At 46.5% G+C, this 17,250-nt stretch overlaps 2 protein-coding genes across 7 annotated transcripts in view; both read right to left on the reverse strand.

The window, feature by feature from the left end:
• The window catches only part of LOC147243664 (zinc finger protein 703-like), an 85,082-nt gene extending 76,097 nt beyond the window's left edge, over positions 1–8,985 (reverse strand). For all 5 annotated transcript variants that reach the window (XM_086187906.1, XM_086187904.1, XM_086187903.1 and 2 more), the window contains exons 1-2: positions 8,784–8,985; positions 8,532–8,636 (exon numbers count right to left, since the gene is read on the reverse strand). The gene's annotated coding sequence lies outside the window, so the exon portion shown is untranslated. The remainder of the gene's footprint in view (positions 1–8,531; positions 8,637–8,783) is intronic.
• Positions 8,986–11,198: 2,213 nt separating this feature from the next.
• c19h2orf42 (chromosome 19 C2orf42 homolog) lies at positions 11,199–17,196 on the reverse strand. Of its 2 annotated transcripts, XM_086188013.1 has the most exons (9): positions 17,140–17,196; positions 15,709–16,856; positions 14,832–14,951; positions 14,558–14,668; positions 13,911–14,015; positions 13,052–13,159; positions 12,545–12,645; positions 12,302–12,455; positions 11,199–11,976 (listed from the first exon to the last, which is right to left on the reverse strand). In XM_086188013.1, the coding sequence occupies exons 2-9, from the start codon at positions 16,808–16,810 to the stop codon at positions 11,744–11,746; spliced, it is 2,034 nt and encodes a 677-aa protein (XP_086044139.1). In that variant the 5' UTR covers positions 16,811–16,856; positions 17,140–17,196; the 3' UTR covers positions 11,199–11,743. The 2 variants fall into 2 exon arrangements, with proteins under 2 accessions (XP_086044139.1, XP_086044141.1); XM_086188015.1 differs by lacking the exon at positions 14,558–14,668 and having other exon boundaries at positions 11,201–11,976.
• Between the last annotated feature and the right edge of the window lie 54 nt (positions 17,197–17,250).

Genomic DNA, 17,250 nt, shown 5'->3' on the forward strand with positions numbered 1-17,250 from the left:
CAGATCCCTCCACTGGAAGTGGTACTGCAGGCAACTGGATCATACTTGACACAGCAGCAAATGTGTCAAATGTCAGTTGATGCAGTTCTGGCAAATTCTCACATCCCTGATCTCAACCAGAGAGAGGATTCAGCCTTCAACCATCGATGTATCAATGCTACTGCACGTTAACGTCTTAAGAGCGTTTCCTTTGATTATTTGTACACAAGCTCAATATGACCATCGACGCACTGAGGCTTCTAACAGTAGTAGAGACAGATCATAACTACTGGGAGTGTCTCATCTTCAATTTGAGTTGAGATTGAATCCAGTAATAAAAATCCTCTGTGGAGTAACTGTACATGTACATGTACAATATACCTCAACTGCATCCTACAAGGTGTGTGATGAGATGTTCCAGGCAAAATGCCACTGGGTCTGTGGTTGGCTGAGAGCTGATTGGATCTCACTCACTGTTGGCAACATCAAATTAAGAGACAGCTGCTGTGAGTAACATTCAATATCTGTAGAGTATCGAAATGCTGTTAAAAATCTGGTTAAATCCCTTCTGATAACAGTGGCTCTATAAAAACACATCAAACGCGGCGCAAATTTTCGCATCGCTTTATTCGCGCGAATTTGACCGCTGGATCATTTGTTTTTATTCAACTTTTTTTCCCCTTGCGAGGAGAATTTATTTCCGCCATTTCTTTCCATCGTCAACCATGGCTGACGTTACAACCATTGCTGGCTTGTACCTGTTGTGGAAGTCCCATGAACAGCGGAAAACCAAACGCTGCCGTATCTGGATCTATGGCATAATCCAGAGGGGCACACAGCTGGGTGACTTTCACCGCTTTCTCCAGGAACTGGGCCTGGACGACGGCCGTTTCCAGCAGTACTTCAAGCTGACCAGGGCCCAGTTCGATGACCTGTTGATGAGGATCGGTGGCAGGATATCACGGACGGACACCAACTACAGGCGGCAGGGCCGCTGACATGACTTCACCGACGCCAGGGGAATCTCAACGCTGATGGGCTCTCGACACAACGTCACGTGAATTTGCCACGCAAGTTGAAATGCGACTATATGAAAATCGCCTCGTGTTATTCAAGTTATTCGCTTCAGTCGTGCCGCCCAGCAAGTATACGCGCGAAATTCGCTTCGCCTCCCTACATAGACTTTACATGTAAACGTGTCGCGTGAAAAATTTGCTTCGCGTTTGGCGTGAACAGCCTTTAGAATGCCACTATGTTGTTGGTAGTGTTTGCAATCTGAAACCAAAAAAAAATGAGCACCCCCATGGTTCGCTACAACCAAAATGACATAAATGCAATCGTTACCTCTCAAAATCTAACCCTTGTCCAAGACGTGAGAGGTGGAAACAGGTAAACTACAGGATACATGGTGACGTCGTCTCATGTCCCTGACAACTTCCGCAGTCTCGTTTAGCCGATTGTTAGCAACCCTCGACATTCACAAGTGTGGCATTTTCTGATGTGTTTTTTTCCTGTAGAACCACAGATCTCATTTTAGGCGTAACTAAAAACCTATTCAAATAAATTAGTGACTTTCGAGCTGAGCGCTAACTTTCATCTACGTTGTAAGACTCACTCTATTAAGGTCAATTATTTGGCTTTTTCAACATCACAACTGCTTGTCAACGGCTCATGAACGCATGCACAGAAGCCCTTATTCACCTAAATCACTGATGCTCAAACGGTAAATGTTTCGAGTCCTTCATCAATCTTACCATGCACCGTAGTGAAGGCAGTTTCACGTACTTTTGTCTATGTGTACAAAGATAAGTACATTATTGTACCATGACCTAAGACAACTGCAAGGACAAAGTAAAAGGAACACTGTTTGCAGAGGGAAAGCAGTCATGAGGGGAGGAGGAACAAGGGGGGAGAAATTAGTGGGTTTGTTGCGATTCAGGCAGCCACACCAGCACTATCATTACCATACATCAGGACAATGAATGAGGCTTTCAGCAAGCGGTAATAAGAATTTGATAAATCATGAGCCGAGAATTAACTAGACGTCAAAACAATGAGAGCACCCTGATAGATGAAGAGAGGATGATGGTGTAGATTAGTCAGAGCAGAGCAAAGGAAAGGAGGGAGGTAGGGGAGGAAGAGAAGAGAGTACAGACAAGGTCAGACGAGAGGGTAAGAACGGGTCATCGGCAAATAAAACTAGCAGAAACTAATGGAAGGAGGGGAAAAAAGACAGAGAGTGGAACCAGAGAAAGTGATGGAGGAGATGATGGTGTGGAAAATGAGCAACTGGGGAAGGGTCAGAGAGTGATTCAGCGGACACAATGGAACAAAAACCAAACATGTGGGCCTGTGGAGGCCTTGTAGACAACTGGATGATACAAAATCTACCACTCACCCAAGAACAAAATCCTAACAACTCAACAAAGCAACAGTGCAAGTTAGTCTATTAACCGTGTGTCCATTTAACTGTCAAGCAAATTTTAAGCAAACGGTGCGTTTACAAAAAAACGGCAATGTGTCTTTCAACTGTTTTGGTGCGAATATTGGGGCAATATTACACGACTGTGGCTTTAAGAAACAGCGTGGAGGACAAAGACATTCACCAGCGAAAAAAATGGAGTTCTAGAGGAATTTAATTCAGTTAGACTAGTTAGAATTCTTTTTAAGATCCAGCTATCGAGCCGGCCATGTTACATGCTGTCAGGAGACAAAGACAAAGTTTGGGGGCATCCAATGAAGACGACGGCAGGAGAAGCAATCGGCCTTTTACGTGATTTAAAGATTCGCTATTGGAAAAAGGGGTTGTCATTTTTCCGTTTTGCTCATTTTTTGTGAAAAAGGTACCACAATACTTCAAGCAACCACAAAAAACATCAAAATTGGGGGACTTTCTTTTGGCGGTGTACTACTTCAAAATGTATACCAAAATGCTCAGGTAGTGCAGCTGTTGGCTACATTGCCTGCCAACATGGGGGCTGCTGGGTTGGTCCTTTGTGTTGCCTCCAGCTTGGTTGGGCATCTGTCCCAGTATAACAAAATTGGTCATGTCTATGTGGGGGAAGCTCCATGTGTCCTCCCACGAGCTACCGCCTAGGTGAAATTCCTCGACCTCAGGTGAAAAGCCACGGCAGATGACTCCGTGTGATGGAGGAAGCATGTGGTAGCTGTGGTTCTCCACGTGTACAATCAGATAAAAATGAAGGAAATGGCAAACCAATAGATAAAAGTAACACATAGAGGGAAACCCAACTTGTAGTAATGCCACTGTTTCAACTGATTGACAAGTTTTTCATTAACATTTCACTTTATTGTCTGTCTCACTCAAACCTCCTCGTCCGTCACCCCTCCTGCCTCGCCTACTCTTCTACTGGCTGGGTGAGGGATGTGACAGGAAGATGTTTATTTAATGAGCGCAGTCTGGAGGGGGTAATGAAATCTACCCTAACACCATTAACAACCAGGCTTATCAGCTCCCAGGACACACGTCAGCATGCTGGAGCCTTTTGTTCTCGGGCTGCAGGCTGCCACCGACCCCAACAGACAGATTAAGGATTCTCGGACTGGACACCTATCCTGAGAAATTAAAAACTGCCTGCCAATCCCTGTTGAAGTAACGATCATTTTTCACTCGACTCCTTATAATGAAAGAGGGCAGGTGTCTTGACAGTGTTCCTGCTTTGTTACCTGACCACACAGACACAATCAATCCCCCTCCATCTTACTGACGCTGATGGATGGACTGAGACGTCCACGCACAGCTTCAAGTCCGCCCATTAACATATCCAGGTGCGTCAAAATGGACAATAAACTTCAATATTCCAGGAAATAAATATGATTTCTATACATCTTTGAGCTCACTCAGTTCCCGCTTACAGTCCATGTATCTGGCCGTAAGTGCCGTCCTGGTGCCACTGCTCCACCCTTGAATCATACAATATTCTCTTAAAGGCTCATTTGCTGAGCATTACATTAGAGCGAAGCTGCTGATGGCCACACAAAAGCCATGTAAATGAGCTGTGAGAGAGGCCCATCAGTCATCATGCCAGATGCGCTCTCCCATTATTATTTATGGCCATAATTGGCCCGCGTTTCCTCAGGCAATGACTCTGAAATGATGGATCTGGTGATGACGCCGCTCAGCACAACAATCAGGAAGCAGTCCGAAAGTATGCGTGTGTGGGAGGAGGTGCATTGAACATAAAAAAAGAAAGGTTTACGTGATGCAACATTTGAAGACATGCAACAAAATTATGGGAAATACTGGAAAAAGAGGTCATGTAAAGATTGTGCCGCATTTTGTCATGCGTCTTCTTCATGTTGATGGGTACAATATTAAAAAGGAAAAAAAAAACAGCAGTCGATGTCGCCATGGAAAGGGAATCCTGCATTCCCTGTTGGAGCTGCTACTCTCAGGACCTGATTTCAGAAAGGTGGTTGAAGAAGGATGGATGGAGTGATGGATGGAGGGATAGCTGACATTGAGGCCAAAGTACATTTTGGGTATTTTTCTCAGTGACATCATCACTAGCCATCTTATTGCAGTAAGTTTTTAATTAGCTGTGACACATTGTTTTGACGAATGAAGGCTAGAGTTTCCGTCACGAGTATCCTGACCAGCCAGTTTGCGCAAAAAAACGAGAGCGAGTGAGGGTTGAAGTTGTCGCTAGCGAAACACGACAGCGTGGCTTGAGTTTTGGTGAGTATGAATATACCAACAACCGCACACAGATGTGCATGTATACTGGGGCCTTCACCTCCTGATCAGTAATCATTTTACTTCAGACAGTGACAGAAATGTGTTTGTCTGAGCTCGAGCTTCTGATGTGTTTGGGGTTTGCACTTGACACTTTGCTAACATTACTAAAACACTATCTGTATATTCAGAAATCTGTCACAGTACAACCACAATACCTATAAAGGTAGTTTAACTAGTAACTGCACTGCACAACAACAGTGCTGTACACACCAACAGCTCCGTCAATGTTACTGCTAATTTCACAAACTAGTTGACAGTACGCACACACAGCCTTTGTCCATTACTTCTCACATTTAAAACTTCTTAAAGTACATGAACAAGTCCCAGCTGCTTGAGCCCAGCAGCAAGTCAATGAGCAGCAGTGAGTATGAAGAAGTAGTGTGATATGACTGGCTAACTTAGCACATGTATAGAGCTGCAAAGTATAAAATGTGCATTGTAGTACAATCAAGCAATCTGCTGAGATGTCTCACTCTTTGTTGACCTGGTTCAGAAATTAATCAGCAGGTTGTTCTTCCAGTTGCAGACACAGACTGACTTTACTGCTACAAACCAGTAGGGAACAGAGCATTAAAGAACACATCCAGCGTGCGGTAGCGTAGCCAGCGTGCGGTAGCGTAGCCAGCGACAGTGGCTTCACAAAAGCAAAAACACACTCACACCGAATGATCAGACCCACAATGACTCCTGCAATCTCTTGTGGTCATACTGCACATCCATACAAGCAGCACGCTGATATTAAAAGGTTATTCAAATCAAACCAGTTAGCCATTTGTCCTCCTCTTTTCTGTACACCATAATCAATCAGAACTGACCCATCACAGTCAATCAATTCCCACACACAGGACCTTTAACCCCCCGAGTCAATGTGGGCTGTTGTGCAGCCAACTGGCAATCGAAGGAGGAATTAAGGCATGGACTGGAGGGATTGACGTGAGGTTTGGCTGGTTGACTCCAAGACTGACAGGTAGTGCTCAGAGGTCATTTGCCCCCCCCCAACATGTGACCTCCGCTTTATCCTCACCCTCACTATGAGTTAACAACTTTATGAGGCACACTGAGCGGAATTTCTATCAAGGCTGAAGAAATGTTGCATGTCAGAGTTTGTCATCGACCATCACGGACACGTTGACAGCTCCTGTCAGTCGGCCTCTACCGCTTCCAGTTGGCAGATAGATACTTGTTGGCAGGTCCAGCTTCCCCGTTGACTTCCACTGAAGGGCACTACATTACAGCAGTGTGCTGTTGCGTGTGCTTATCTAATGTGTGTGACTCTAGCCAGAAAGCACTGACCTCTGCAACTGATGATTGTTGTTTCCTCAAGGATTTTCCCCCATTGATATTTTTGCTGAAATATAAAGTTATCTACTGACTGGATTGTAATCCCTTTTTTGACCTTATTTTTATTCCCGTAACACCATTGAATAAAAACCTCTGAAGTCACTGCAGCATTTTTTCAGCAACATGAAAAATAATACATTTGAAGCTATTAGGGTTATGTTTACAGTACATCTGTTGCAATAGCAATGGGACTAAACGGACATAATTTAGTTATATTAATGAATCCAGCTCCGAGAGAATCAACCATTTAGACACTTCTAAAGGAAATTTATCACTGATTTTCTTGTTTCATTTTGTATGAGCTACCTTGTTTCACTTCATTGAGAAATGTGAGACAATCTTGTTCCGTATTTTTTTCTCCCCATTTTAGTTTTTGTAGCATTGAGGAAATCAATCAGGTGAACGCAGCTGCATGCATCTCAGCTGTCCATTTTGCAGTGAGGAGAATTATGATGCCATTTCATGGATAAACCCAACTTTTTTTTAAGTCCTGGTGAAAGCAAAACAGATGTTTTATTTGGTGACTTTATCGCATACGTCTTAGAGGTGACGGGACGTCATTAGCGATGTCTGCGTCTGTTCACTAGCAAATACATCTCTTTCTGTCTCCGTCTGAATCGTAGACTGGAAGAAGGTTTGTTTTTGTGGGTTTGTTTTGGGTTTTTTTTTTTTGCAATAATCACTGCACAACTCAGATATAGAAATCAAAGCATTTGCTTGCAGACACAGAAGCTGCAGTTTCAGCCAGCATTCCTAGGAGGAGATTGGTAGCCAATGGATTCGGTACCACTGAGCAACTGCTGCGGACCAATAGTTCATACCTATTAACAGTTAAATAAATGTCTACAATGCATCTAGATAGATTGCTAGTCATTTTTGTAACCACCAAGCTCAAGCACTTAAACTGGCATATACCATCCAGTGAAAGAATTAAGGCATAATTGATAACCGGGGAAGAAAGTGGGCTGCGACCACAGCACAGACCACTACAGCTTCATTGCTCCCAGCAACCAGTGGTCTATTAGCAACCAGTGGTCTGTTAGCAACCATGGTCAACGGACAGACAGTGAGCTGGCGACACAACGCGGTACTTTTTCACAACAGTGGCACCCAGTGACCTGGATCACTGCAGAAGTGCCAACAACGCAGCATTTAAAATCATCCTCAATCAAAATCTGAAACAAGACCATTGCTAGCTGAGGGTTTTTACAGGAAACAGGTCAATGTGAAAAAATAGCTTTCAGCTGGCTTCTTCATGAGGGACTGTTTCAAATCTCAGGCAGATGATGCGTTTCAAGGGTTGCATGGTATTAGAGGCATTCCTTGTATTATAACAGCTCACATTTGTGCATATTAATCATCAATAGTGTGTTTAGGCCTTCATTCTGAATTCAATACATGAAATGAAATGCAAATGTTTCTAGTCTGTCAGCCCACCGCTGTGGCCCAGACTGAAATCTCCCGTCCAATATTAAACTGATTACCATGAAACTTAGTACAGACATAAATGGTCTCTAGAGGATGAATCCTACTGACTCCCCTCATTTTTCCTCTTGTGAAACCATGAGGTTGACATTTTGGGTTTTAATGAAAAGTCTCTGCCACTATAAGACAGATTGCCTTATAATTCAGTGCAGATATTTCTGGCACCAACAGTTTGAATCCTAATGACTTTGCCGATCCCCCGTCGTTTCATCCAGCATCATCAGCAGGTCTCAGGTTTCACTTACTCTGTAAAACATCTCAACGTCTTCTAGATGGACAGGAAATGTGGACGCGTTTACATGGTGGCCAGAAAGTGAATGATGATTCAAAAGAGAAAAAAAAAAGGCTTTTCTTCCAGAGCATCCAGTAATCATTATTACTCAGTGAATTGACCTTAAAAAAATTGGATAAAATGCAACTAAATGTGCTACAAATATCAACATCCCCCTGAGGGTGAACTTAACACTGGCGGTGCTAATTAACAAATGTTATTTGGCTGGCATGCTAAACTAAGATCGTGAAATTGTAAAGATTACAGCTATTGTCAGCATTATGAGCACGCTTATAAAAGTTTATAGCACAGCTGGCTGGAATGCTCTCTGGAATAAATTGCAGCTCATCCGGAATCCTCTCACTACGATCAGCTAAATGTACATTAAAAATTCAGGAACTCTGCATTTTCTGGTTACATCCCGAAGCCGCTGGCTAACTTGTGCTAGCCTACCGTTAACACACGGCAGCTAACGCACAAGTGGTGCCTCCAATCGTGAAGACTGCCCTTGCACTACCATCACCGTTACCACCAAGCAACCGTTCTATCAAAACCACACCGAATGGCTGCGTCCAATGACAGCAGTGCTACTCAGATTATAATTTTCAATGCAGATATTCAAGTTTCACATTTTAAGCGCAATAAAAGGAGTCAAGTTCAGTGACATGGTAAGTTTTTCTTTGTGCCCTTACTCACCCTCTTGTGTGCAGTGCACCATCGTAGCTGCAGGTTCATTTCTCCAAATGGTTCCGCTGAGCTGTTGGTGTTCAAGGGTGGACAGGTTGAACCCCTTGTGGAGACCTTAAAAGCAAAAAGAAAAAGAAAAATCCAATCAGAAATTTTGTAGCGCTTAAGTTCAGGCCACCTGCTCCGCCACGTTTAGTGACCGTAGACAACCGCGGACATCACAAGGAGCTTCGTGTTAGCATAGACAGGATGTTTACCTACCTGTTAGCTCCTGTAGCTGCTAGCTTGAAAAGCCTCTAGCTTGAAATAATCCTGGCCAGGTCGGGTAGTTTGTAGTTAGAAAATAATAAAAAAGAGAGAATCTGCTTTGGTGATTTATTTTTTTTTATGTTGTTTTTTTTTAAGTCACAACAATCCTCTACTCTCTGTCTTCCGCCATTTTTGCCACTAACTTTGCTAGGTGTTCGCCAGAGCAACCGGAACATGTTACGACATCGCCCCGCCCACAATTTAAGAAATATGATTGGTTGGAAACAAAAAAAAAAACCTCATTAAAATCCAATCAATGTTCTCATTGGTGTGATAACTTTACAGGTTCACCCAGATACCAACGGAAGAAAATATGTGATTGGCCCATTTCAACATGCCACTACAGCAACCCATTGTTTGCCACAACACGTTTTGTCCAAATTTATAATGACGGTTTAGAAATTATAAGTTAGCTCAGCAGATAAAAAAGACAAACAATATTTATGCGATATTTTGATTCTGTGTTTTTGGGAATCGCCAAGATTTGAGTTCTATCTGTCTTTAATTTCGAGTAAGATGAGTATGTTTTTTCCCCCCAGATTTATTAAATATAAACATGGCTATTTGAATGGCATGACATTGTTGTGAGTTATAGCACTATTAAACCAAAATAAAGCCATATTTTCTTTAAAAATCTTGTGAGCTTTTGTCTTTATTTAAATCATTACAGTAGTACTGAACAACATATCATATCAGTGTTTTTTCAGGCATTGTTGACAGGAAGGACCCAAGGGAGTGAAATGCTAATGTAGCCAAACCCAGCAGAGCTGTTGTCATTCATCTGTATTCAATTTAATTTTCATTGTATTAAGAAACTGTGCTAAACATGAAAATAATGAGAAATAAGTAGCTGTGCAACTTCATTATTTCTCAAATCAATATTCAACTTCTCTGTCTTCTAGCGATCCCTCCAACTCCCAGCCCCCCTCCCCCTCCCAGGACTCGGCTGTCTGTCTAGAACCCATCTTTCAGACGACGTAGGAAGCCTCTCTGTCACAGTGTGCTTGCCATCCCTTCCAGGAGAGGATTGATGCGTCTCCCATCCCTGTGACTGACAGGCTACATAAACAGCTAAATGCAAGGCTCAGAGCTGTCTGGCAGCCGGGGGCCGCCTGTGCAGGCAGAGGCTGCGCTCACACTAATGTCCTGGGGGTCTGTGAGGGAGGAAGGAGGCCGGGGGCTGGCACTGTTCTCAAACGCCTACACTCCTGATGTAGATACACAGCGTGCAAGCTGCTATTCTGAGGACTGGATATAATTTGGCATGATATTCCTGTGGTATTAACTTATAAGCTTAATTAATTCATGAACATTTGGACACATTTTGGGAGCAAGTGTAATGTTTCCAGTGATAGATCTCACAGCAAGTGTGTCATTCCTGCTTTGAGTTGCCCAGAAGGGATGCGAGCGAATCCAGCCAAGTTATGAAATTCAGCTAAACACCTAATTTTGTTATCTATCTGAAAAATTTCCAGCACAGAGTAAACAGAGAACATCGATCCACCGGCGAACTGTGGCTCATGTTTTACCTTCGCCACTGCCTCCTCGGGCCGTCCCCAAGCTGTTGAAGAGCAGGATGCTGCTGCCACCTGCTGGCGCCTTTTAGTACACCAGTTTAACCCATACAGTGGTTGAAGCTTCATCAGCAGCTTGTGTGTGTTTGTGGTTTATGATGTGATCCATCTCCATCCTCTACCCAGACTGATGATGTTCCCTTAACGGCTTCACACCGAAAAACTGCCACATCGACAGGGAATCCCGACACTACACTGACATTAATTAAAAATCATAAATTAGCCAGATGGTGGCGCTGTAACATCTTCTTCCCAGAACTCTTGAGTTTGAAACCGCAAGATGCGGAAACCAAATGCTGGATTTTGCAGATCCGAGTGAATCGATCCCCTGAAGCCGTTGGCGGGTATAAAAGCAGAGAGAAAACTGTTCCACCTGGCATCCAAAACACCGTCAACGCAAACACGAGGTTTCTAAAAACTTAAACTTAGGTTTTATCATTCTGAAGTACACAGCACGTACAAGGAGCCACGAAGAGAAGAAGAAAAAACTTTTGTGGCATTAAAAGAAAACCCACTGCCACAATTTAACGAGTTCATGGCCACAAGACATCAACAGTTTGATTCATCTGTGTAAAATTGAAGCGTTGGAGCTCCTCTCTCTGCGGCCTCTCTGAGGCTCCGTGGAAAAGCAATCAAAAGAGAGAGTTGCTTTGTATCTTTGAATTTGCTTCATTTAAATCTGAGGTGATTGATTATAGCAAATATTATAATCACTTTGGTCAGCATAGTTTTTTTTTTTTATTTTAATCTAAATTGGATGTGAAATAATGACAATAAAGACCCATCTATTCCATGGAATTCTCCGGACCACCAGATGAAGAGAAATAGCCACCCTAAACATGAATATTCTAGTCATCTTTGCCGATAAAGAGATTTTTTTTTTCAAACCATCAAACGTGTTTTATTATATTTATGCTTACACAGCAAAACTTACAAAAAAAAAAAACAACACCAAGATTTGAAGGTTTGAACAGGTTTCCACCAGGAACATCCACGTTTATACGCTGTGAGGACTTTTAGAACTTCTAATACACTGATTTTTTAAATGCCGACACACTATAAAATGTTACATACTATAAAAATATAGAATCTCTCCACCACAGTTGTTTTGAGTCTGTGCGAGGTTGTGAATACTGAAGAAATCCAACGCCATGATAGAATCTGTAAAAATGATCAATGTGCTGTACGAGTCACGTGACCTCCTCCTGCATCCATGTACTTGTAGATAATAGGTAAAGAGCGGATGCAGGAGGAGGTCACACGCTTGTTCATGTCGTAATCCTCCGTGTCTGGGGCGTGTTTTGAGGCAGTTTAATCCGTGACAGTATCACGAGGCCGCTAGACAACCACCTGCAGGACCTCGGGGTTCGGGTGTTTGTGGGTGGACTCGGACTTGTTACGACCCCCTTTCTCTACCGCACTCATTTTCTCGCAGTGCTCCTGCTGACCGCTGTGCTGGTGGCCGAATTCGAAGCTGATCCTGAGTTCTCCCATCTGGCAGCGAGGGAGGACGTCTGGGATCCACTCGATCACAAAGGGGCTGGCTTCCTTCTTGTCCTCTGAGCCCGGCCCTGGCAGAGACACAAGCAGCGAGCAGTCACGCTGGGGGACCCGGTGGTGCCGGCAGCTCTATCAAACACAACTCCTCTCTGCTCTGCCGGAGTCACAGTGCCGAGCCTCAGTGATGGACAGTTACAAGAGGAGCGACAGGTGGCAAAGAGCTCCCGCCGGAAAGACGACACTGGGGAGTCCTTCAATGTATCAGCACATCACTTTGAAATCTATCTGTTGTCACAATTTAAACCTGAATGATCCATTCATGAGTGGATATCTGTAATGTATTCATGTACCTCTCCTTTTTTTTTGCGTCTAACACGATCAAAAACACTCACTCACCAACTTTCAGGAAGGTGCGGAGCTCCATGGGTCGTATGGCTTGCGTCCTGCACCCCTCCGGTAAATCTGGGACAGGTGGAGGTTCGGGACAGCGAAAGCGAGAGTAGGAGCCGTCGATGTTTTTTATAAAACTCTGCATGAGCTCCAGAGGCAGCTGGGGGAGGATGGGAGAGAGAAAAAGAGGCTAAAGAGGAGCGATTCACCGACGCAGGGATCAATGCAGCTGAGGGAGGCGGCGTTTACCTCGGGGGTGTCAAAGATGCGTTTGACCTGCATGAGATTGGTGATGTGCCACGTGTACTTGGAGAAGGAGCCCAGAGGAAGTCCGTCGTTCCTCACAAACACTGACATCAACAGAGACTTGGGTTAGCCTGCGCTGGGACTCCTCACAACCTTTATTTAAGTAAAAGCACTAAGATGACAATGTTATTACTTTTTTCAAAAGCATAAATCTGGGGGGAAAAAAAAAAAAAAGCCCTGAGACCGATGTTCTACGCTAACGATGTTTTAGACAGTTAGAACCCACCAGCACACCAGGGCCAGACCTGAAGACAGACACCCTGCACCGCTCCACTCACAGGTCTCACCTCTGTAACCCTCAGTCCACCACTGTCCTGCTGGACCCTAGCTACTTACTATGTAGTACTAAAACACCAAATGCAAGTACAACAGAAGTTCCAGCACTGCGCTGAGCTAAGACAGCGAGGCCTAACGAGGTAAGGAGGAAGTCTGCAGCTTATGTTGTCCCACATGTCGTGAAGTTGGGCAGCCTCCTCTTCTTGGACCCCAGGGACAGACGGTGCTGCAGAGCGTTGAAGAACTCCTGAGGGATGTGGTACACCAGAGGCTCTGGTTTCCCTGATGGAGGAAACGAAAACGTTCACGCCAAACAACTCCCCACCGTGTGAAAGAATCACACAAATCCCGCTGCCATACAAGATGAAAAGGGTCCTCTGCTGCTTGTCGCGACGAGACTCTGAAGGAAGCAGAGGAAACCTGCAGCTGGAAAAGTTAAAAGCAGCTCTCCTTCTTCTCAAAGGTCGAAGGTCGTCTCCTCATTTATAAAACACTAACCCTCCAACGTTTGGTAGGTCCAAAGCTCTCTGACTCACAACTACAAGTCCAGCTGCATTGACACGTCTATGCCTCTGCGGCCGCAGCTGGGATGTTGCCTGGTCGTTCCATTCTCACGGCGTTCCTAGGACGCCGTGAGAATGGAACGACTTCAAAAATATTTCAGTGGTCGAGAGTCCAAATCGAGGGTCACGTCTACGTGCTATCTGTCCCGTTAACGTGCCATCTCGGGAACGCCTTGAGGGGACTTCCTCTGGGACTCTGGTGAACTAAACATGTCAGTTTCCTACTCCAGTTCACCACGGATCTTATTTTCAGCAATAATCCAAATTCCAGCGTCTGAACGCCCTCGGCTTTTGGTTAAGGGAAACCATGGTGATGCTAATTTCCGGGTTGGCCGACAGAAATATGTAACTGCGGCCGCTCTCTATGGGATGCAACATCCCTGTGCGTCACGGTCAAGACTGTGTGCCTGTCACGCATTTCAAATAAAACCCTGACAACCACAAAAAAACTAAACGGGCTTCAGCTTTACCGTCAAACTGGTAGTGCATGGTCTGGTGGATCCTCTCTGTGACGCCGGCCAGCCACTGGTGGAAGCCCATCGACACCGCGTGTTCATCCATGACCTGGTTACTGCCTGAGACAAACAGATGAGAACGTCAGGCCGGTACACGGGCGGAACCTGTTTAAAGCCCGTGAGGCTTCTGTCTTAAAATGAATTAAAAGAGCTTGAAATGTTTTGTCCGGCCAAACTAAAGCCTTTTGAATGGTGGATCAGATTAGACAGAGGAATGGCAGCGACGGGGGCGGCGTGGCTCAGAGGTAGAGTGGCCATCCGGCGTCCAAAGGGTCACCGGTTCGATCCTCACTTCCCCCGGTGACCATGTCCAAGTGTCCTTGAGCAAGATACTGAACCCCCGATTGCTCCTGATGGCCTTGCGATGGATTGGCGACCCATCCAGGGTGAACCCCGCCTCTCACCCAATGTCAGCTGGAATAGGCTCCACCCCCCCACAACCCTTAATGGATAAGTGGTATAGAAAATGGACGGATGGATATAGAGACGATGACAGATGTCTATGACAGTGTAAGGCTCTTCAACGGACGGACTGAGGCGGCAGAAGGATGAAAAGGCAAAGATGGGTGGGTGGGCTCAGTGGAGGGACAGGCAGGTGGCACCTGGAGCCTTGGGCCCCCCAGCGCCAGGGGCTTTCCTCTGACCAGCTTTCCTCAGGCCGGAGGCCGACACTCCCTCTTTCCCCACCACAGAGGGGGAGGCCAGTGAGGGGGCTAGACAGAGGCAGGAGATGAAAGGAGGACAGGTTGGGGGGTCAGACAGAGAGAGGGGGGACAATGGGACATTCAGACAAACGTGTTTCGGAGAACATCGCTGCATTAATGAGGGACAAATGTTCAGTGAGAAATCTGTCAGGAGGGATTCGGATAAAACCACCAGAAAGAGATTCATCCAGGCGAAGTTTCTTCGTCTTGTGATGAGGTTTGACCGGTTCAGTCTGCTGCAGAAGCCTCTCGCTGGGACCAATTACCCGACAGGTAGCGTTCTTCTGCACACCTGGAGGACAAAACACAGAGAAAGACGTCACAGACGCTGAGTCAAAACCAAAGGGACAACGCTTATTACCACCTCCTCCAGCAAACAGCAGTGACATCAGAACGACTCTGTGCTTGTCTCCACCAGATGTACAGCAACATCATGCACAGTAGGCATGTGTTCTCCAGCGCCATCCAGTGGATGCAGGAGGTGATTTTTGCACTGCAGCACAGTGTTAGATGGGCTTTTCCCGCAAACTCCAAATATCATCAGGTCTCATCATTAAGGTCCGGATCCACTCATCTCTGCCTGCTGCTTTAATTTGGACCCCAACACGAAAAATTTCCGGGGGGGGGGGGGTCAAAAGTTCCCCCTGGCTGCGGTTCGCACTCACCGGTTCTCAGGATGGCGTAAACGATCAAAATCAGTTATGCAGATGTGATAAGAGCGGCGACAGGTGACCCGTGGCCACGTGTTCAGGACTCGTGAGAGCAGAGAGGAGGGGAGGCAGGTGAGACGCGATGTTGTCGCAGTTCAGTTTTTTTTCTGCCGCACAACTGACTTGTGGGTTTGGAATGAATCGAGTGATGGTGAAAATGCTCGACGACGAGGTTTGTGAGCAGGGAAGCTGTCCCCCCGCGCGTGGGGAAAGGCCTGTTTGTCTCCCATTGACAGAGCCGGATCAGAACACAAGGACCTGGGCAGACAGGCAGCGGACCGTAAGAAGAGAGCTGGACGAGGAGAACCTGAGTGACACAGACAGACGAGGGGACAGTACCGCTGGGCGTGTAGCTGATAAAGGCTGAGAACTCGGAGGCCAGTTTCTCATCACTTGCGAAGGCACAAACGCAGGCGTAGAAGTGGAGGCAGGGTTGCGATGAGGCCGAGCCAGGAGGGGGGTTGTTGGAGCCCCCCTCCCCGTCAACAGCAGCTTTAGCTCTACGGCTGCTAACCTGGCAGGTGCAGTGAAACACCGCCTGCTGCTGCTGCTGCACCTCCCTGCCTCTTCTGTCACTCTTCAATGCGTCCGACATTCCGCCGGCACCTACGGTGAGATGCAGCAGGCCCAGAGGATGCTGGGAATCTGTGTGGCATTTCACCACCAGCGTGTCCTTGGAGACGCGCTGCACCAGGGGCCCCGGGGACTCCGTGGCCAGCCTCCACAGCTCCTCCTTGGCTTGAATGGAGGCCTGCAGCCCCTCAAGGACGGAGCTCTTTAAGGTGAGCGGCGTGGCACTGCTCCGACACTCGATGGCTTGCTTGATGTGGCTGCAGAGGCTGTCGGAGGAATGTTTGGAATTGGCCGCCGCTGAATCTGACTGATTCGACCTTTGACCCTGCCTGCAGGAAGGCAGGAAGCAGCGGCCCAGGTTGATCTGCGTGAGCAGGGTAGCTCCGTCACCCGTGGCTATGGCGGTGTCGGTGGGGACGAGTTCAACAAAGCCCAGCTGAGTAGCTCCTCTTCCTCGGTGACACACGGAGAACACCTGCACACCTGCGCCGCCGCCCAGGACGACTCCTCCTCCAGCTCCTCCGTCACTCTCCTTCCCACCTCTCTCTTCGCTGTCTATGATTACCTTCACCGCCTCCACGCCGCCTTTCTTGGTGTTCCGGCCCCCCGTAGAGGCATTCCTCAGGGATATCCCACAGGCCTTGTTCTTGCAGCTGAGCCCGCGGGTGCCATTGTAGACGCCACACTGAGGACATTTGCGAATGCCCCTAAGAGTGGCCCGACCCAGGTTAGAGAGGAAGGCGGGGGTGGTGGAGTTGGTCTTCCTGCTGTCCCTCTGTTTAGCTGCCAGGGTGGTGGTGGAGGTCAGCGAAGGTGTGGAAGGTGAGACGACGCTGGGTGATGAGGACACTGTCACTTCGGCTTCCATTTTGGGTCACTGGGGGGGGGGGGGGGGTGAGTGGGGGGGGGGGGTCCTGACAGAGTGGGAAATATACAAGTCTGAGGGATTCATAATAATAATCATAATAATAATCATAACAATAATAATAATATTCATAAAAACTAAATTTAAAAAATCACAGTATTCAACTTTTCCATGCCTGAATGGGTTGCTTGATCAACATGGCTGCATCATAACAGATTTAATAGTCCTGCTTGAACTCTTCCATGATTCGGTTCACGCCCCCCCCGCCCGCTCTAAACGCACCACCTGCCTCCAAACTGACGCAGCACGTTCGTGTCGAACGCGTAAACTACCTGTGATATGGTCGAATTCAGCTGTTCTGGCCTCCAAACCGCCTCGACCGTCGCCATTCCTCCTTACATCCCGACCGCCGCATTGCGCCTGTAACGACACTCCGCATTGGC

Source organism: Aulostomus chinensis, chromosome 19 (genome assembly GCF_037954235.1).
Source record: "Aulostomus chinensis isolate RoL2024-O1b breed Wild chromosome 19, RoL_Achi_v1.0, whole genome shotgun sequence".
Lineage (NCBI taxonomy): Eukaryota > Metazoa > Chordata > Actinopteri > Syngnathiformes > Aulostomidae > Aulostomus > Aulostomus chinensis.